This window comes from Hevea brasiliensis, chromosome 14 (assembly GCF_030052815.1).
Source record: "Hevea brasiliensis isolate MT/VB/25A 57/8 chromosome 14, ASM3005281v1, whole genome shotgun sequence".
Classification (NCBI taxonomy): domain Eukaryota; kingdom Viridiplantae; phylum Streptophyta; class Magnoliopsida; order Malpighiales; family Euphorbiaceae; genus Hevea; species Hevea brasiliensis.
The window spans coordinates 84,739,089-84,760,618 of record NC_079506.1 but is presented as its reverse complement, the minus strand read 5'-3'; the positions used below and the strand labels follow the sequence as shown (position 1 = coordinate 84,760,618).

Here is a 21,530-nt window from a genome sequence, read left to right as displayed (position 1 = left end):
GATTGGTTTAAAATCGAATTGAACCGATATTTATCGATTCGATTTGATTTTCTCTTATTAATCAGTTTGATTCGATTTTTAAAATTTTTAATTTTTGATTTTTGATTTTATCGGTTCGGTTCGGTTCAAAACCTAACCGACCGTTTGCACACCCTATTAAAAACTGCATATATTAATCACACTATATGGGAGTGAGAATAATATGTAATTAATAAAAAAAAATTGTAAATTTATGAATTGAACTTTTATTTTGAAATAAATAAATAAATAAATTTTGTTATAAAATTTCTCAACCTCAAGGTATAAAAAAACGAGTGTCTCATATTCATCTATTAATACAAAATTTTATCTTTAGGAAAATAAGAAGTCTTCTTTATGCAGCCATCACTTTCACAATCTATTAACTCTAGCAGTGTATATAAGAAAAATGAAAAATTCAAGTGATAAATTTGTGCACGCAGGTTATTTTCCTAACCAAAAACAAACAAACAAATCATCAAATACTTAATGTATACGCATTGAACTTTTACCTGATTCGGTATGCATACATAATCTTTGAAATTGAAGCTCAAATGTTCACTTGGGCATTTACACGAACACCTTGGTGGGTCACAGATGCAACTTCATCTCGCCACAAATTTCTTTCGCTGACAAGTGCCATAGGAATCAAAAACCCACGGCACTAGGTGTCTGAGGTCTACGGGCTCTGTTCGTGGATGCAACCAGCCGCCGAAAGGCCCTCACGTGAAAACATAGATCACACACAGATTACTAACTTTCATGATTAAAAAAAGATCATAACGTGGACACCTATTTATATAACCCAAGCGAGAAGACGGGACACGACTCCACTTTTTTGTCGTTTTGTTGGTCCATATGACTGCTATATCAATCGCTTATTTTCTCTCAGCAGCTCTTCACCTCATCACCAGTGACGCCCTTTTCAAGCTGTAATTGTCTTGATCTGTTTCTCGCACTTCCGAGTCCCCTCGTATTATCGACCGAGTTGACTCGACTTTACTCTTCGCTTTTCTTAAATTCTCTCTTTTTGAGCTTGAAGCTTGAATCTCCGCCATGAATGATGGCATGGATCGGACTCGCGCTTTTTTCAAAGACGTTAAGCGTCTTGTCATCAAGGTCTCTCTCCCTCTCTCTCTCTCTCTCTCTCTCTCCCTATGTATCTCCATTTTCTTGCTTTTGCTTAAAATTCTATTCGTAATTGAGGAGATTTGTTTTGTGTTTATTGGAATGAAGAAATGATGTTACTTGGAGGAAGTTAACTACTTCATTCCTTGCATTGCATGTCATTTCAATGCTCTTTTTTTCCTCCTTGGTTCTGCAGCTCTTTTTTTCCTCCTTAAAAGTGATAACCTTTTCATTTATTTCTTTATCTTTAGAAATTGGTTTATTAGTATATGGGAATCTGAGCTTCTTTTGATGTTGTATTATTGGATATTTTGTAATTGATGCAGATTATAAGGAAATGCGGATTGAGAATTTTTTAGGGTATATTTAATGAGTTTGTGCTTTGTTTATTGAAGGTTGGGACTGCTGTTGTGACTAGAAGCGATGGGAGATTGGCCCTTGGGAAACTAGGAGCTCTTTGTGAGCAGGTAATGATAATGGGTTTTTGGCTTTTTGCTTATGCATGCAGACTGATGATTCTTTTTAAAAGGCTAATATGGTGACCCTTTTTCTTTCAATTGCAGATTAAAGAGTTGAACTCTGAAGGTTATGAAGTTATTTTGGTGTCATCAGGTGCCGTTGGCATTGGTCGCCAGAGGCTAAGATACCGGACATTAGTCAATAGCAGGTTCTTTCTTTTGCCTCCTTTTTTCTTTCATTGAACTTGGTGTCTGTATATTAGTTTGTTTAGTCATTGTTGGTATGGTGGTGGTTGTTCTGTTTTATTGTTTTATGATAAAAATTGGATATTTTGTTTTGGCGGGGGGTGTGTTGTGGGAGGCGAGTGAATCTCGTTCTGTTATTTTGTAAAAAATTGCCTGAGCTACAGATTATAAAATGATTTCCTGGCCGCATATTTTAAACTAGTTGAACTTGATATATGCTTGAAAACATCTTGTGTAAATTGCAGCTTTGCTGACCTCCAAAAGCCACAACGTGAAATGGATGGGAAGGCATGCGCAGCTGTTGGACAAAACAGCCTGATGGCTCTTTATGATACATTGTTTAGTCAGGTGGCTTTCATTCTTTTTTTTACCTGAATCAATATTCTATTTTTAATTAGAATTTTCCACTGAGCATTTGCATATTTAATCGTCTACCCTTTATGAGTGTAATTGTCTTTCTCTAAATAAACATTTTCTTCACTGTTTATCCTGTTTTATTTTGAATTTTAAGACTATACTGTTTGTTTGGTGCAGTTGGACGTGACATCAGCACAGCTTCTCGTGACCGATAATGATTTTAGGGATAAAGAGTTTAGGAAGCAACTTAATGATACTGTGAAATCACTGTTAGCTCTGAGGGTTATCCCTATATTTAATGAAAATGATGCTGTTAGTACTAGGAGAGCTCCATATGAGGTATGTACCGTATGTGACTAACCTTTGTTCTTTGTCCTCTCCCTCTTCAGGATTTATGTTTTACATTGTTCATATGTGCATGTGGAATTATATAAATTAGCTGCACCATTTCATAACTATTTCATTGTCAAATCCAATATGCAATTCTTGATCATATTAATCAAAGTTAAGAAAATTTTGACTATTAATTGGGCCAAATTCTATGAGACATTAATTGTTCATGATAGATAACAAGGTTCTATGAGATGTTAAAGCTTCAGACTTTTATAATTTGGTTTTTTTTTATGAATGCTTTACCTTGTCATTAATGCCTTCTATGGCTGCACAGTTTACGCGCGGTGAATTTGTGCATGAAGATTAGTTATGCAGGGAAGAAATGTATTTCTGCTTTTGGTTTCCTTCTCTTTTTCCCCACTTCTTTCTTCTGGGCTAATTCATGATTTCTTTCCTACTTATTCAAGCATATTTATTCTTTCTGTGCCCAGAAAAATGTCAAGCACATGTTTTTCCTTGCCTTTGATTTTTTGTTTTAGTCACCATCTTTGTGTCTCTTTATTCACATACAAGGCATTAATTTATGTCATCTTGATTCTGACCTCTTTAGTCATTTGCAACCCATACTATTTTCTTACCTAATGTGATATATATATATATATATATATGGTTCTGAACATGGGAACTCATGCAGGATTCTTGTGGTATTTCATCTTGATTCTGACCCCTTTCGTCACTTGCAACCCAAACTATTTCCTTACCAAATGTGATATGTATTTATGGTTCTGATCATGGGAACTCATGCAGGATTCTTCTGGCATTTTTTGGGATAATGACAGTTTATCAGCTTTGCTAGCTTTAGAGCTAAAAGCTGATCTTCTCATCCTGTTGAGTGATGTGGAGGGTCTTTATAGTGGCCCTCCTAGTGACCCACGCTCCAAGCTGATTCATACATACATTAAGGAAATACATCAGGGAGAAATTACTTTTGGTGACAAGTCTAGGGTTGGAAGAGGGGGCATGACAGCCAAAGTAAAAGCTGCTGTCAATGCAGCTTATGCTGGTGTCCCTGTTGTTATAACCAGGTACACTCCAATTTTCTATTGTCATACATGGTTCAAGGCAAAGGAAATTAAACAATGATTTCTTCTTTGTCTTATTTTTAAGTGGGTATGCTCCTGAGAACATAATTAGAGTCCTTCGAGGAGAGTGTGTTGGCACCCTCTTTCATCAGGATGCACATTCATGGGCCCCAGTTAAAGACTTTGGTGCACGTGAGATGGCAGTTGCCGCAAGGGAGAGTTCCAGACGGCTTCAGGTAACAACAATAGATGCCTGATATAGGGATATACAATGTTTTATTCTGTTGCAGCTTTTGTTTCTTTGCAAATTGTACTCTTTTGCTTAACTTTTTAGCATACAAATATGTTAATTTTCAGCAGCATAACAACAATAGAGTCTTGCTTTGCAGGCATTGTCTTCACAAGATAGGAGAAAAATTTTGCTGGATATAGCTGACGCCTTGGAAGCCAATGAAAAACTGATCAACATTGAAAATGAAGCTGATGTTACTGCTGCACAACAGGCTGGATTGGAAAAATCCTTAATATCTCGGCTGGCTTTAAAGCCTGGAAAGGCAAGACATTGCTAGATTTAGTTGGCTTTATTGAATCATTATTACTTATGATTTCTTTCCAGGTTATTTGTTTCCAAATTAGTGTTGCTATTTTACATAATGATCCATTTATTTTTATGTCTTTGTTTCATAAACCATTATTTCATCTTTTTTTTTTTTTTGGGATAAATCTGTTACCATGACAGATTAAAGGCCTTGCAAATTCAATTCGTGTGCTTGCAAACATGGAAGATCCAATTGGTCATATTTTGAAAAGAACTGAGGTAATCACTTGTATCCTTGTGGTTTTGATTTTAAGGATCTCCATTCAGGCTTTAGGTATTTTGACACACCAAGATAAGGGACAAAAGACATTTGAGCTTTATCTATAAAGGGTAATTTATGATTTCTGGAAATAGAAGTGCGTTTCTAGGCCTTGAAGTGAAGAACTTATGAGTCAGTACACAATTGGGAAATACTCTTATAAAGTGAAATTGCAATCAGTTCTGGACTAGTTCCATAAGCTTTCTACATTACCATGATTTCCAATTGTGTTGCTTATTGATTTATGATTTTTTTAATGAATTTTGTGTTTTCAGCTTGCTGATGGACTCCTCTTAGAGAAGACATCATCTCCTTTAGGTGTTCTTCTGATTATTTTTGAGTCTCGACCAGATGCGCTGGTGCAGGTAGATAAGAATGCATTTTTTAATATCATTTGCATTGCATTAGCTAATAGGGTCTGTCAATGAGGACGAATGGGTCTGTCAATGAGAATGAACTTAAATGCTTTATTATCATGCGATAGGTTGAACTCTATTTACTTATATTCTTGGCCTTAGGATGAGGACGTGCTAAAGTGAAATTCTAATATTCAGATCTTATATTTGGTACTTATTTAAAAGAAAATCTTCATTTATTCTTGTAATTTTCCTTCCTGAATGTATGGGTTTGTGTGTGAGTTGGCAGGCAATATTGTGGATTGGGGTATCTGGCTGCATGCTGATGCTATGTTGTTGATCTCAATAATAAATAGGGTCGACATATGTTAAAAAATGTATTAAAAAATTTAAAACATCTATCAGCATATTAATTCTCTTCATACTGACAAATTAAAGGCTACTTTTTCCTCCTGCCTGAAAGTCTTGGTACTGATACCTAAGAGTTTCTTAAGTAAAAGAACTTATTGTTTGTACATGTTTTACACTATAAGTTATCTGCTTTGATTTTCTGCTTCTTGTTAACTTGTTATGGTTTCAATAGATATCTTCCTTGGCAATTCGAAGTGGGAATGGGCTTCTCTTGAAAGGAGGAAAAGAGGCCAAGCGGTCAAATGAAATTTTGCACAAGGTTTGGTGCTTCCACGACGATTATTTCTGGAAATTTTTATCTGTAGTTTTATTTGGCAAAAGTCTGAAAATTAAAAAAATCATGTCTAATATTTTATTTTTCTCCATCAAATTTACAGGTTATCACTGCAGCCATCCCAGATACTGTTGGTGGAAGACTTATTGGACTGGTGACGTCAAGAGAGGAAATTCCTGATCTGCTTAAGGTGGGTATTCTTCTAAAGCCAACTAAATAGCAAAACATGTGGACTTTGAGAATGATAATTGGTGGTTAGAAACTAAATTTATTAGTCTTTTTTTTTTTAAATGCATCAGCTTGATGATGTAATCGATCTTGTGATCCCAAGAGGCAGCAATAAACTTGTTTCTCAAATCAAAGCATCAACTAAAATTCCTGTTCTGGGTCATGCTGGTGAGATGGATCATTTTTGGAATCTTATATACTCAGTATGATGCTTGATCAATTCTGGATCTCATAGTAAAACTGTATTTTGTTACTTAGATGGAATTTGTCATGTATATGTTGATAAGTCTGCCAATATGGAAATGGCTAAGCGCATTGTCTTGGATGCAAAAGTAGATTATCCAGCAGCCTGCAATGCAATGGTAATTTTATATCCATCATTTTTTTAAAATATATTCAATATGATTTTATTGCTGATAACTTCCATGAGTTGTATATGTGGATCTAAATTCACATTTGTGAATGCTGTTTGCTTGTTCTTGACTAGGCGCATTTCTTTGGTATTCTTTTGCTATACACAGGAAACACTGCTTGTCCACAAGGATTTGGTGCAGACTGGTGACATAAATGATCTGACAGTTGATCTTCGCACTGAAGGTAGGGTTTCCATTATGAGCAACATCCCATCATGGTTTTGTTATTTTCAGCTTCATTTTCATTTTTATTCCATTAGTATGTATCTTAGTTCAAAATACCCTTAGATAGTAATAATTCATGTGAGCTTGATTACAGACCAGTGATCAATTTACTTTGTTAAGTTTGTTAGTGGATAGCAATGTTAACTTACAATTTTATAATATGAATTAGGTGATGATTATATGACATATTTTAGTGATTAAACAATGAATTCGTAGGACTAAATAATAATTGCGTATTTTATGGAGGAGGCAGTTGCAATGCAGGGTACAACTCTCTGCACTGGAAGTACCATACTATCCATTCCCATATTCTGCTGTGCTTACCATGCACGCTGGGATACCTTTTTCTTTATACTTTTACTTAAAAATCACTTACGAAATGGAAATAATTATTGAGTGAGACGGTTCTTTAGACTTAAAAATATTTTGGAAATAAGAATGCACATTAAGATTTTTATTTTGTCCTTTTCAACATTTCAATTTAGGAAATCTGGATAACTGTATGATGAGGCATGTTTATAATGGCATAATCAAAGGTTTATTTTCCTTATAATGGGTGGATTAAATGGATTCTAGACAATGTTATGCTTTTATTAAACTTTTCAATTGAGCTATTTGATACCCACCACCAAAAATATTATTTTTCAGGGATGAGAAGTATTAGAAACTTGGATGTGGCTTGACTCTTGACCTTCTAGAATGAATAATTTATATTATGTACCAATATTATTCAAAGGCCCTCATACTTCTTTTTCAGGTGTTAATTTGTATGGGGGACCAAGGGCAAGCAAGGAGCTGAACCTTCCAGAAGCACATTCTTTTCATCACGAGTACAATTCCATGGCTTGCACTATCGAAATTGTTGACGATGTGTATGCTGCCATTGATCATATACATGAACATGGAAGGCACGCTTAATAACTAGTCATATTTCTTATTCTTGGACCATTTGTATGTAAAAACAGTTATGGTTCTGCAGAAGATTTATTTGGAGATGTTCATATTCTTTCTTACTCTTGTTGCAGTGCACATACTGATTGTATTATAGCAGAAGATCATGATGTTGCAGAAGTTTTTCTACATCAGGTTGACAGGTAAGGATGTGTCATTGCTGTTGTGCTTAAAATTTGTCTCATGTTCTCATTTCATTACCCCTCATGCTTCTTGTTTTTCAAGTTATCTGGACTGCCATATTTAACATGATATTGTCGTACTATCTGTCTCTTGTTTAAAAATTATTTGTTATATACTAAATCACCCGCATGTTAGCTCTTTAAAATGAAACAGCTGTCATGTTCTTTGTATTTGCATTTGCAGTGCTGCAGTTTTTCATAATGCAAGCACAAGATTCTGTGATGGAGCTCGATTTGGTTTAGGTGCAGAGGTAAAATAAATATTCACAATTATTTTGGGCATCAATTGAAGTCTTCAAGGTTCTCATAGTTGATTCACATTAATGACTGAGTAGGTTGGAATAAGTACGAGTAGAATTCATGCTCGGGGTCCTGTTGGAGTTGAAGGATTGCTAACAACAAGATGGTACAAATATGCTTATGATATTCATTTGCGTAGTTTATGACTAATGTTATTGCCATTGTTTCTTTGAGCTTCACATAGAAAACTCATTTCTATATTCATCTCATTGTTAAATATATGCAATCCAGGGAGCCATGTTAAGGCTGTATGATCCTTTCAAAAAAAAAATGTTAAGGTTGTGTGATGTCAGTTGTTCATTATTTGATTCTAAGCTCTTATCATTACACATGCAGGATTCTAAGGGGTAGTGGACAGGTAGTGGATGGTGATAAAGGGGTGATATATACCCACAAGGACGTAACTTATAGTCGAGCAAATGGGTTTATACCGCCCTCACTGAAAAAAGAAGAAAATGGTGGAGGCATTGGCATTCACTGAAAATATGGATGATGCCTCTATCATTGGCTGTTGCCTCCATTTATTTCAGCTGTAGTCCTTCTCTTGTGCTCTTTTAAAGTCCATCTCTCACCGTTGCTTCTTGCTATTACTATGTAATCTTTCCTTAGGCAGTTTATATATCCATCTTATTTCAATTGCAGTATATTAATAAAGTTTTTGGCTTGGCAGAGCAAAATTATTTGCATTTTCATGCATTGAGCAGTGATATTTTCTTCAAAAATGCATCATGTCAAATCATCGCATAACATTTGTTTCTTTATTTGTTTATTTTGTTTTCATGTGGCAATATGAGATGATGCATTAGAATACAGAGAAAGATGATATGGCAGATGAAGTCTTCAACTCTGTTTGGTAACTCAGAAAGTATGAGCAATGGGAGAAGTTGAGAGAAAAAGAGGAGGAACAGAAAGGAGACAGAAAAGGGAACAAATATTTCTTAATTGATCAATCACTCTGATGCAATAGATCATTGTTATATAAATACTGACAATTATCTACTTGCCCTTAAAGTTAATGAACTTGAAATTGAAGTTTGAGAGAAGAAACGATTTGAAAATGGAAAACCAAAAAAGCCAGCTCAATACACAAGTAACCTTTGGGAGAATATCTATACCAGAGCACTCCAACATATACTTCACGATACTGATGACACTGGTTCTGGGAGTTCAACGAACTTCCTCAGCAGAGTTGTCCACTTCACTAGGAAAGTAAAACAATCATAGGTGGCAATGGGTAAAAGGTGTGAAAAGCTTGTTAACATGATATTTCTTGTAGGCCAAAAAGACTTGCGATTTTGTGAATTTCTTAAGACTCTGGTTGGTTCAACTTTATAGTAAAAATCATTCCATTTGTAAATGAATTGAATTTAATGATAGAATAGAATTTATTTACAAATGATTATCTTTGTTTGTTCATTTCAAATTAATTTTGTGTTTGAAATAAATAAAATAAAATAAAATAATATATAATAAGAGAATAATTTTATAACTCGAAATATATATGATTTTAAGTTTAATTAAAATTAATTTACAAATTCTTTTAATTTTTATGAAATTTGATTTAATTGTAATAAAATTAATAAAATTAATTATTACAAATTTAAATAATTTTTTATTTAAACTAAATATTAAAATTTTATATTTATAAATGAATTTTATAATATTTAGTGAAATTTATTTAAACTAAACACAACCTAATATTCTTCTCCTGGCCTCTAGAATTACTTTGTTGATCGTATATTCATAGAAGAAATTGGTCTCAAAAGGTTTATGCTTTAATAAACTTCTGAAGGTTCTTCAACCACCCCAAGAACTCTCGACTGTCCTTGTTGATCTTATACTCATGCAGGAAGTTGTGGTTGTGCTGGGCTTTACTCCTTACTGCTAAATCTCTCTCTCTCCTGTTGATATTACAAAAGAGGAAAAGGATAAATTATTTTTTAATCTCTAAATAGTAATTATCCGATTTTATTTCCTTCACACAATTAGATCTTTCATCTATTTTGCCATAGTATTTAAAGATAAATTACTATTTAACTTTTAAATATTATAATTATTTATAATTTCACCATTCAATTTTTATTTAATAATAATTTTATTTTCTCTTTCCCCTAAAAAAAGAGATACATAAACGAGAGAGATGAAAAGGCGAAACTAAAGAATGAAAATATAAATAATTGTTAAATTAAAAAAAAAAATTATAAATAATTATAATACCAAAGAACTAAATAAAAATTTATCATAAGTGTGGTAATAATAAAGGATTAAATATTTTAATTTTTAAATACATGACTCATGTGTTAATAATTACAAAATTTAAAAATTAAATAGTAAATTTTCCAAAGAAAAATGGTCTTATAACGCGCCCTTTGGAAGTCGATACAAAACGCCAGCGTTTACTGCTAAAATATAAAACAAAAAGAGCAGCTAAATAATGAGAGAGAGACGCTTAAAAGAATTGTGAGAGAGAGAGAGAGAGAGAGAGAGAGAGAGAGAGAGAGTGGCTAAGGCATGCATGTGAAGCAATTATCAGTGTTTGCCTTTTTCTAATAATTGTAAATATTAAAAAGCAAGAGTGTCAGTTTTCAAGGATATAGGAACATTCCATTATGACAATTAAGAGAGACCCGTAAGAATGAAACTCAAATCCAAATCTATGCAAATCCCACTTTCACATTAAAGCCTTTTTTATTTCTTCACAGGAAAGTGGTGGTGGTGGTGCATTCATGGAATCTTATAAAAGATCAAGCTGAAAAGCACCCAATACCTTCTTAAAAAAAAAAAAAAAGACCTTCTTGTTCATTCTATTGTTGAAGGGTGTTTTTCTGGAGAGAGAAACTTTCTTTCTTTCTTTCTTTCTTTCTTTTAGAGATAGAGATGAAGGAGTTGTTTGGGAGTCCAGGGAGAGTCAGTGGGCTGGGACTTAGAATTGGGCAGTTTGCTTTTGCAGCTGCTTCAATAGGAGTTATGGTCTCTGCTCGTGGATTCTTTAACTCCACTGCTTTCTGGTAATTACATTTCTATCCTTTATTATTATTATTATGTTGTTTTTCATTTATGATTCTGTTTTCTGATCTACACATTTTAGTTCGGAAGCAGCTCACTGTTGTTTCTGCTTGAGTTAATGGAGAAATGTGGGTAAAAGATACTTGCAAGGTTAAGAATTAAGAATTCTCACTCACGAGTGAAGTCATTTGAGCTCTAAGCAGATTTTAATGGCAATAACTTTTCTGGGTAAGGGGGCATCATAGGACTTTGCCTCCTGATGTTTGTTTTATGTGTTATCACAATAGTGAATGATTAGCCCTTTTTCTTTTTTTCCCACATTTATCTCTATTGACTCATTTGGAATAGGCTCTCTGTCGTTTTAGGGTAATAGTTGATTTGGTTGGAATACATGGAGGGATTCAGAGAGAAAATGAGGCCATGAGTTATTATGTTTTGCTATGATTGCAGCGATTTGGTCTATTTTTGTGATCAATGCTTGCCTCTTTAGTCATTATGGGATAATATTGTTTTCCTAATCTCCATCGGTACTCTGCATTAGAGAAGGATGCCTCTTCATTATAGGTCTTTTCTTCGTTTGATAATTTTTTTTTGAGTTAGATGAAAAGGGCAAAATTTTAATGCACATGAAGAAAGCCCTCGTTAATAAGAATTGAAGGGTTTAGTTGACAATGATTTATTTATACACCATTGACCATAATGGGATCACATTCAAGCTGGCTGTTTTGATAGGTAATGTCAAACTATGAGCTTACCTATCATGGACTGCAGAGAAATAAATCATGATGGTATTGAACCTTCCCAATTTGAATAATTTACTCAAAATTAGTCAAAATGGAGTTGATAAGCTGTTGTAGAAAATGACCATTGGCTCTGTCCCTGTTTACAACAAAATATAGAAAATGGTCATTTTTCCTTGTGCCTCATTATCCACATAGAAATTCCAAATTGTGAAGAGTGTAGGGCATTCACTGGCAGAACCAACAGTAAATGATGGAGAGAAGAACAATAATATGCTTCATATAAATATTTAACCATCTTTTAATGTTGTATTTTCTCTGTTGAGCAGTATTTCTCTTATGTCATAATTTTATGGGTTGTACACTAGCCCAATTGATATTTGATATTTGGAAGGATTGATCTCTTTATCTAGCAAACTGAGAACCAAGCACAACCATATTATTTTGTGATAGGGGACCTAGAAGGAATCATGACCACAAGTTAATGGATATCCATAAAACATTTTAGTTATGGTAATTTTTAAGTTAATGTCACAGCATTTCCAAGTCAATATTCTAAATGTTGCTCAATTCAGTAAAGGAGATGACAAATTGACAATTGAGCAAGCGTTGGTTTTTCATTGAACCCTTAGTGCTTATTGTGAACAAATGATATAAGAAGTTTATGGAATTAATTTGCACATAGTTGTTTGCAACTTCAATTTTTGTTAATTCTATTTATGTAATAGGCTTGTTATACCTAAATTCTATCAGAATTGGTAAATTTTGCAAATGAATTCTATAAGGGTATGGGGTTTTGAAATTTTTTACAAAAGCTTTGTAACATAATAAATATTTATGTGTTAAAATGTGAGATACCATATATGAATATTCTTTACGGAATTCAGTTGCAAATGAAATGAATCCATATTAATGTGATTCCAAATACATTAGGGAATATGAATTTCATATAGAAAACCACTTAACAATAACTTTGAATTGAGAATAGAATTATCACCATATATTTCCTTTGTGTGAACGTTCAATGTTGTGGGAGGTCATGTGGTAGGTTGTGGGTGTCAGTTTGGATTAATGATCTAGGTGTTGTTACCGATAGGATATGGTTACATGTTGTAGCCTGAGTTCTGGACATGTAGGCACAATTGAGCACGTAAAATGTTGAATATTCGTCATTCTTCTATTATCCCAGCTAGCCAGATAACCTTAATTTCTGAGTCCCCAACCTTAATTTCGGAGCCCCCTGGCATTTTGAGATGTTAATGAATGGTATTAATTGCATTAATCTCCCTCCATTATCTCTTACATTCCTTTCTCTAACTCTGCATAAAATCTATTTTATCCATAAGTGTAGAAAGTAGTTTTCTGTTAAGCTCTTAATGGTAGGATTTCCTGTTTTAGTGGTGCTTACCCATCTGAGCCTTTGGGGTCCAAGATTGTTCCTTTGTATGCTTTTCATTTAAAAAACTGATGTTTAATGTACATGGTCATATAGGAGGAATGCTAAGATTTGCGGATGCCATTGGAAGACAAACTAGTGTCTAGCGTGCATGACATTCTAAATATATGCATGGATGTATGTTCAAATCTGTTAAAAATGCAGTCTCTGCTATTCATGCATGCTGATTTTTTTTTCTCTTTTGTATGTTCTTCTGGTACATGTTCTAAACAGTGCATCTTTTCTTCTATGTGGTATTATTACAATATTGACATGTGCATATTGAATTCAGCTATTTGATTGCGTCAATGGGGCTTCAAGTTCTCTGGAGTTTTGGGCTTGCATGCCTTGATCTTCATGCTTTGAGATCAAAGAGAAACCTGCAAAATCCTGTCTTAGTGAGCCTATTTGTTGTTGGTGACTGGGTAAATATATTACTTCTACTCTTATGTTTGTTCCTTTATGTATTTTTTTGTGTTTATGGCTATACATTAATCACTGACAGGATGGAACAGCTGCTACTGTAATTAAATAAAAATAACATCAAATAGCTGAGGGAAATTGTATTACCGAGTGAAATGTTTTATGCAAACTTTAAGCTTAAGGCAAAAATTTAAATAAAGCTTAAATTTGTGTAAAAAAGCATAAAACTCTTGAATGAGAAGAAAATGACCCCTGTGCATTCATCTTCTATCATACATGCTGATTGCTGTTAGGGTTGTGTGGTGTTTAGTTTTTACTGCGTGGTAGGAGAGCCTTATTTTGAGATTTGAAAGAGTGAGGCCAGATTTGGATATATGAGTCCTATAGTTCTTAGTTCCTTTTTCTCTGTCATCGACTCCCTTTTCCTCCCCTCAATTAGATATTTGTCTTTGATCAGGAAGGACCACTGTCCAAACTAAGTATAAATATGAACAGTTTTGGCACCTGTCACTGCAATTGCATTGAACTTATTAGGCAGATTTGACTTTATGGTTTTTTTTTTCTTCGCATTACAATAATGTTTAAGAAAATAATTGGTGAATTTTTTGAAAATATCACAATGAGAAAAACTCTTGAATTGCTTGCAAAATCCCCAAGTTTTTTTAATTGATTTCAGAGCAATGGCATTCTTCCATATTCCCCTCTCATGTCCATAAGCCCTATACTTGTCCCTTCCTTTTCTTGTTCTAGTTGCTCTCTCTATCATGTCTTTCTTTCTTTTGAATAAGTGAAGTTTTGGTCAAAAATAGCTGCGTAACCTCTTTATGATATTTCAGAATTCATGTGCAAGTTACACAGTATATTTTGTTCCAAGTAATTGCAAGTTCTCTTGTATGGTTGAATTACACAGTACTAGTTCATCTAGTTGCATTACAGTGTTGTAGAGCTAGATTTTAATTTAAACAATTGTGCTTCTTCAAAAAAATTTTATCCCACAAAGTTCCTCATCTGAGATTAGTATCTACTTATTCAATATGCATATAATAAACTAAATGGTTTTGCAATGATTGCTTATTGCAGGTTACATCTATTCTATCACTTGCAGCTGCGTGTGCATCAGCTGGAGTAACAGTTTTGTACACAAAAGACTTGCATTACTGCAACAGACCGCCCTTTTTCCCATGCAGCAGGTTCCAAATCTCCATTGCTTTGGCATTTATCTCATGGTTCCTCCTTGCTATATCTTCTCATATTATGTTTTGGCTTTTGGCTAACGTATGAATTAATCAACATCAACCACATTGCAATATTCTTCATTTTACCTAGTAAATATTGTTATTTCTGGAACACATCTGTTTTTCTTGGAAATGTCAGAACTATCCCTTTTTAATAGCAAGTTTCTTAGGCCAACCCATATTTTTTGTTGCTATCTTGTGTTGCAACAGCCTGTTTTGACAAGCTGAAGATTGAGAAAATTTGAGAGAAGAAACATTGTTTTGCTGCTCCATTTGCTCCTTCTACATCGATGATTGAAAGTAAATTTTGTTAATAAGGAAAACACCATTGTAATTAGTAAAACTGGCTGTCAAGTTTTTGAAAACCTTCCTTCCCTAGTTCCCCCTCCCTGTACCCTGAACCCAAAAACAATAATAAAGAAGCAAAGGATAGGTTTAGAGACACGGAACCCCCTGCTATTTGTTTCTTGATTAAAGCATTGTACTTGTGATGCTTGATGCTAGTCTGTGATATGTAGTTGTCCATTTAAGAATGTGAAAAGCAAATTGAATTTAGTGAATGATTGTTGCCTAGCTTCTGCATGGATTAAGGTTGAGGTAGAAAATAGAAATGAAGGTGACCTGCAGAGTGGTCTTGACACTTTGTGTCACCCTACCCACTTAGTACCTCTAACCTCTAGTGTGGTTGGCAGTCTAATTTCAACATATCCTTGTCCAACTAGTTTGCTATGCAAGTTGCCAAAGAATAATGTAGTTATTTATGGCTCTCAGGCTCTGGGTAGCCTGAGGCAGAAGCTATCACCATTGCATTAACATTCAATTCAAATTCTTCAAACTACGATTAAACTAGTTTAATGCACTAAAGACTCAAATTTGTTATGGTGCCTCTACAATTATACCCATAGATACCTTGTAATCTTGTATTCCTTTTAATGTGCCTTTGATAAGAGATGACACCATTGGATCAAGATTCTTTTCAAACATATGAAAGCAATAATTCAACTAGTCTATAGTTAAAAAGACTCATATTTGCAATGCTACCTCCTAATTAAAGCATTATTTACTTGGAAAACCCTCTAAATTATTGGAAAATTTGAGGGTCTAAAGAGAAATTGCTGATGCTTGTGAGAACATTATTAAAATTTGAAAGAAGCTTTGCAATTATCCATAGTCAAGATTCCAAATGGATCTTTCAGACCATTCCCTATCCACTACCTGCTAAATTGTCCAGTTGTGCATTGTCAATATTATTATTATTTTTTTTTCCTTAGCAGAAGAAAAATAAAACACACCTAGGAATTACATATTTTATTTGCCTTAAGCATGATTATCAAATTGTCAGATTGCAATATTTGACCTTCCAATTGTATTTTACCCATTAAGAATTGCAATAAACTTTGAGTGCCGTGTTTGGTAGATCACATGTTGAAATAAAATTATCTCAAGGATTAAGTTTTGACTGAGTGAGCTGATGATTAAGATCCACATAATTGAAATCAGTGGTGATCACTGATTTAAGTATGGAAATAGACAAGCAATTAACCCTTGATAAGCTGCCTTTTCTTTGAAATCGAATTAGGCACTAAAAGACCAACACAGCAATCAATTTGGGACCCTTATGTGTCCATGATTATATATGCCCACGTCTCCAACTTTTATAATAACCTCCGATTCATGTGAAAGAAAACCACTTCACACGCTGCTACATTTTTAGGTCCGCCGTGTCTTCGTCTTGGAAGTACTTATCCTAGGCTTTAATGTCATGACCCACCAGCTACAGCACAGGTCAGTCAATGGAAATGGGCCTAACGAGTCTTTAAATTTTCTTTAAAGCAACAATATAAAAACGCTCTTTATTTTCTGCATGAGGACATGATGATGAGACAATGGCTGCGACTCCACTCAGAAAAGGGAAGTACTGAGAAAATTTGGAGATCACTAAAGAACAAAATTCATAATTTCAGCCACCGACAATTGATGAGAATCATATTTCATAAAATTAATAAAAAAAAAAAAAGGAGAGGGGGGAGGGGGAGGGGGACATCCCACCAAACAACAAGAATCCATATTAAAATGGTAGGATTAAACAATGAATTTGCCATTGATAAATTACAGAAACGCCTGAGAAACAGAAAATTTATTTCTATTTACATAGCTAAGTCACATTTCTCACACCAAGATCAACACTCGTGCCCTCCATAACAGAGACATCCAGAAGCTTGACTCCCATCATTCAAACCAGCACACACTGACCTTTACACTCGTATACGAGAAAAAGGCAAGGAAAAAGAACCGAATACATCACCATCTCTCTGACTAAACATATTGTACACCCCATCTGGATCCCATTCCCTCACATAACTATCTCTGGCTTCAAAATGCTTGATTTGATCTCTTTGTGAGGTAAAACCACACCCCCATTGCTGTAAATTTCATCGCATACATGCACATCTTCTCCAAGGATTGTCATGTTTTCCACACGAGCCCATTGGCCAACAGTGGAGTGCCACCCTATAATGCTGCTAGATATGCAGGCATGCTTCTTGATGCGAACTCCACGCATCACAGTGCAGCGAGAAAGTCTAACTCCTGACTCAACAACACAGCCTGGACCTATTGCCACATCAGGTCCAATCAAACATCCCTCTCCAATCTTGGCAGTCTCATCCACCAAAACATTTCCCACAACATGGGGGCCGGTGGCTAACCTAGACGAGGACTTCTTTCGCAAAGAATCTAAATAAAGTCTCAGGCCAGTAATGTAATCTCTTGGCTGTCCAATGTCCATCCAGAAACCTGGAAGGACCATTGCATAGAGCTGTTTATCTGCTGCAATTTTAGGGAAGACCTCTTTCTCAATTGAGGTGGGTCTCAGTTCAATTCGGTCAAGAACTGATGGATTCAACAGATAAATTCCGGCATTTATTTTGTTTCCAACAAATATTTTGGGTTTTTCCACAAATCTCTCTACTTCTCCTGTAGCTTCTTCCATAACCACCACACCATATTTTGATGGCTCATCCACCTATGATGTAATGACAAACGATTTCAATCAATCAATCGACAATTGCCTTTTAGTTTCAAAGTATCTCTAGGGAAGAATTTACCTAGTTATAAACTAATTAGTTAATGGAATTGTTACCTTGGTCACCATTATTGAAGCCTCTCCTCCATGGGTTTTGTGGAACTGTATCATTTCTTTGAGTGGGTACTCGCTGATGACATCACTGTTGAGAACAAAAAATGGTTCACCAGAATCATCAATCAATTTGTCCCTTGCTAGAGCCAAAGGACCAGCAGTGCCGAGTGGCTCAGTCTCTTGAGAGCATGTGATCTTGATCCCTAGCTTAGCCTCGAATTCCTTCAAGAAGTTCAACATCACCTGCAGAAAGACACAGCAACATAACCAAACTTCAGTTGAATCAAGCCTCTCACTCATTAACTTAACTTGATGGCAAGGAAAGGGAAGGAGGGAAGTGAGAGACCCATTCTTTACCTCTGGTTGGTAGTTAATAGCCAAAACCACTTCAGTCACTCCAATTTCCTTAAGTGCCTCAATCTGCAAGGAACTTAAAGTCAAGCCATAAATTGAGAAAAAGAGGGGGGAAGAGGAGATGCAAGTTTTACATGAAACTAAACTTGTAAAGATTTAACAAAAACCTGTTGACTCTCAATCGATCTCGAGATAATGGAAATCAACATCACAACATATATGAATGATGAATCTAATTAGAAATACATTACAACTTTGAAGAAACACAACACTTTCAAATTTATACCTGATGCAGGATCATAGGTTTGTTGGCAAATTCAACAAGTGGTTTAGGTACACTGAGGGTCAATGGCCTCAACCGAGTCCCAAACCCACCAACAAGAATAAGCGCCTTCATTGTGGATGCCTGCTGCTTTTCCTGTAAATTGAAAGGTCGGGGAAAAAAAAAAAAAAAAAAAAGAAACAGCAGATTAAGAGAGACTAATGCAAAATAGAACCAAATATATTATCAACAGCCGAACCCCATCTCTCTTCTATTCATCATAATAAGAAGCAACAGATACTCTGCAATGACATTTATAGATCTAAAGAGACATAAGAAGGAACTCATGAATTATCTCACGTGGCAAAGCTGTTAAACCTCAACTAGTAGCTATGTAAATAAGCTTGATATAAATTCACAACAGGCATGAAGAGGAACAATTCCATCATGAGAATTTGAAGACGGAAGAACACAAATTTAAAACAATGAAGAACATAGCGTAAAACTCTAAACACACGTGTCATAACATAAACCATAACGCTAAAAGAGTAATGTAAATCAGTTTAAATGAGTTAGCTGGTGTTAGCAAACAAGTTTGAGCTACAATATTCGAGCTTCACGTAAATGACTATAGCTTTCAACTGCTTTATCACTCTTAAAATGGGGAAAAAGTCCTCAGTTAACTTGAATGTTACTCAATTTTCTTTTTTGATGATACCCAACATTGTAGCACCTAGAAGATGACCACAATAGCATACTCGGATGAATTAGAATGTTGACTGAAATATTAAGAAGGGTCCACTATTCTATGTAATAGCTAAGCTTAAGCTGGATTTTCCTATGTAATATTAAGCAATAATCCCCAATTCGGCAATTTGACAAAGCAATTTAAGAAATAAAATTTGCAGTAACATACTAACATGCACAAGTACCAACGAGAAGCGAAATTGCCAGGAGGTTTCCTACACTATACTCGAACAGAAAGGTATCAAAAGGCAACAGATTCCCCGTGATCGTAAAATTATTGGAGCCATTATAGACTTCTGTCTTCCACGAAAAGTACACTTCTAAAACACAGAAGAGAACAGAAATCCAGAGAATTCTTCAACCGAATGAAAACAGATATCCAACAAATCAATAGGCTAAAATAATTTTTCCACACAATTCAAGTATAAAAGGATACCCAATTTTACTGCTTAAGACCCCGCAAATGAATAATGTTTACCTCCAATTTGGAATATTGTGTAATAGGAAAAACATCAAATAGAACTCTGATTGGCTCATAAAAGGCCAAAAAACTCTATGGAAGTGACCATACACACACGAAATTGCACTGAAGCAACTAAAACCGAAACAAATCCCTCTAAAAATACTGGATCTAACAAAAAACTATGAAGATTCTTATTAATTAATGATAAATTCCCTAAAGAGTAGGGGGAAAAACACATAAAATGACAATTAAAAACAAAAGAAATAACAAAATGAAAAAGTAAAAAGTCATAATATAGTTAAACATTATCCACATTGTTGTATTTAGCTGAAGATCCAAATGAAACCGACACCAAACGACACCGTTCACATCTCGATAAAAACATAATAGCACAATCTAAACCGCAATGTAAACCACAGATCAAATTAATGCTCGTAATTATCACATTAGCAAAAGTAACAGAACACAAGATCAATAAATGATTACCTTAACCAGATCCAATCAAAAATCCGAATCGATTCCCAGAACCGGTGCCTGAACCAGAATCCCGGGCGATTCAGCGCGGCGGTAACTGAGCCGACTCGGCGCTTTGCTTTGGAGTCTGAGATGCACACAGAGCGTTGGTCAAGAGAAAGACGATGACGGGGTACTTATACAAAGGAGGAAGTAAAAATCATCAACTGCCGTGAACTTAGCGGATTTGAAATAAAATATTAAATTTTATTTTGAGATAACTTTCCTTTCAATTAATTAAAGTAAGGGGTAGAATTTAAATTGATAGAAGTTTCGAGGCAGTTTCATAGTTTGGCAGATTTTAAGGGCGCAGATAAAGTAGTAATGATAACAAGCACTATAGAATATATAGTTTTTTTTATTATTTATGTAATTAATATAAAACTATGTTCACTGTTGTATATATAATTATTGAGTATACTCAAAAATTATATTTTAATATTATATATATATATATAAATAAAAAATAATATCTTTAAATTATTTTATAAGTTACCATTTTGAATTTTGCACCCAAATTTTTTTTTAGTAGAGATTGGACAAGTGGGTAAGTAATATACTTTTTAATCTTAAATTTGAATTTAAAAAAAAAATAAGTGGGTGAGAATAAATTAAAATGAAAATGAAATGATAAGTCATATCTAATTTTGAATTAATTTTAATTATCTAAAATTAGTGGCGCATTGTAATTGGTGGAGGGAGAGATGCTTTCGTTATGATTGGACAATAAACGTGTACGTAGCTGTTGTGGTAGTTGGCCGGCTACACAAGCATAATTTTAATGAAATTTTAAGATTGATACGCTATAATCTGATAGCACATCAATATAATGAAATTATATCAAAATATAAATAAAATAATATAATAAATTAAATATAAGTAAGAGTAACTCGTGATTTTTCTTCAGAATTAATAAATTCATTGTTAAAAATTTTTCCACTAATGCAATATAATATAATTAAAATATTTTTTCTCACATTCATATTAATGTAATTTTTTTCCCTTTCTTTATTTCCAACGAAGTAATGTTTGAATTTGATACTTAAGACGCCGTGATAGATGCAATATTTAAATTTAAATGTTTTATATTTAAATTTAAAAAAATAATAATAGATTAATATTTTCATAAAAATATTGATATTTTAAATTTTTTTAATTAGTTAAAAGTGAGAACATATTAAAGATATAATCACATTTAACTATTTTTAATTAAAAAATTTAAAATTTTTAAGATAAACTATAAGTCCTCTATCAACTCTCTTAGGTCCACTGTTAAGTTTTTGTGTGAAGTTGATGCTCATCAAACACCGTTCTCAAGATGCCAATATATTGATTTCTTTTTCCAATTCTTTATAAAATTATATATCTCATAATTAGAATAATTATTTCTTTAT

The 21,530-nt window shown here is 34.0% G+C and overlaps 3 protein-coding genes across 4 annotated transcripts; 2 read left to right on the top strand and 1 right to left on the bottom strand.

The window, feature by feature from the left end:
* The first annotated feature begins 849 nt into the window (after positions 1-849).
* On the top strand, positions 850-8,496 carry LOC110645217 (delta-1-pyrroline-5-carboxylate synthase). The gene is made up of 20 exons (XM_021798285.2): positions 850-1,137; positions 1,542-1,613; positions 1,710-1,813; positions 2,096-2,198; positions 2,385-2,546; positions 3,348-3,625; positions 3,708-3,858; positions 4,012-4,176; positions 4,362-4,439; positions 4,755-4,844; positions 5,419-5,505; positions 5,624-5,710; positions 5,820-5,916; positions 6,007-6,110; positions 6,270-6,345; positions 7,144-7,294; positions 7,412-7,480; positions 7,704-7,770; positions 7,855-7,925; positions 8,156-8,496. The coding sequence occupies exons 1-20, from the start codon at positions 1,075-1,077 to the stop codon at positions 8,298-8,300; spliced, it is 2,220 nt and encodes a 739-aa protein (XP_021653977.2). The 5' UTR covers positions 850-1,074; the 3' UTR covers positions 8,301-8,496.
* Positions 8,497-10,348: 1,852 nt separating this feature from the next.
* Positions 10,349-14,928, top strand: LOC110645221 (CASP-like protein 5B2). Its single transcript, XM_021798291.2, has 3 exons — positions 10,349-10,827; positions 13,293-13,425; positions 14,504-14,928. Exons 1-3 carry the CDS (start codon positions 10,697-10,699, stop codon positions 14,702-14,704), a joined length of 465 nt encoding a protein of 154 aa, XP_021653983.1. The 5' UTR covers positions 10,349-10,696; the 3' UTR covers positions 14,705-14,928.
* Positions 14,929-16,724: 1,796 nt separating this feature from the next.
* LOC110645219 (mannose-1-phosphate guanylyltransferase 1) lies at positions 16,725-20,436 on the bottom strand. 2 transcript variants are annotated; one of them, XM_021798287.2, is made up of 5 exons: positions 20,110-20,436; positions 18,438-18,569; positions 18,155-18,217; positions 17,801-18,040; positions 16,725-17,683 (listed from the first exon to the last, which is right to left on the bottom strand). In XM_021798287.2, the coding sequence occupies exons 2-5, from the start codon at positions 18,546-18,548 to the stop codon at positions 17,012-17,014; spliced, it is 1,086 nt and encodes a 361-aa protein (XP_021653979.2). In that variant the 5' UTR covers positions 18,549-18,569; positions 20,110-20,436; the 3' UTR covers positions 16,725-17,011. The 2 variants fall into 2 exon arrangements, with proteins under 2 accessions (XP_021653979.2, XP_057989599.1); XM_058133616.1 differs by lacking the exon at positions 20,110-20,436 and adding an exon at positions 18,774-19,260.
* Positions 20,437-21,530: the final 1,094 nt, after the last annotated feature.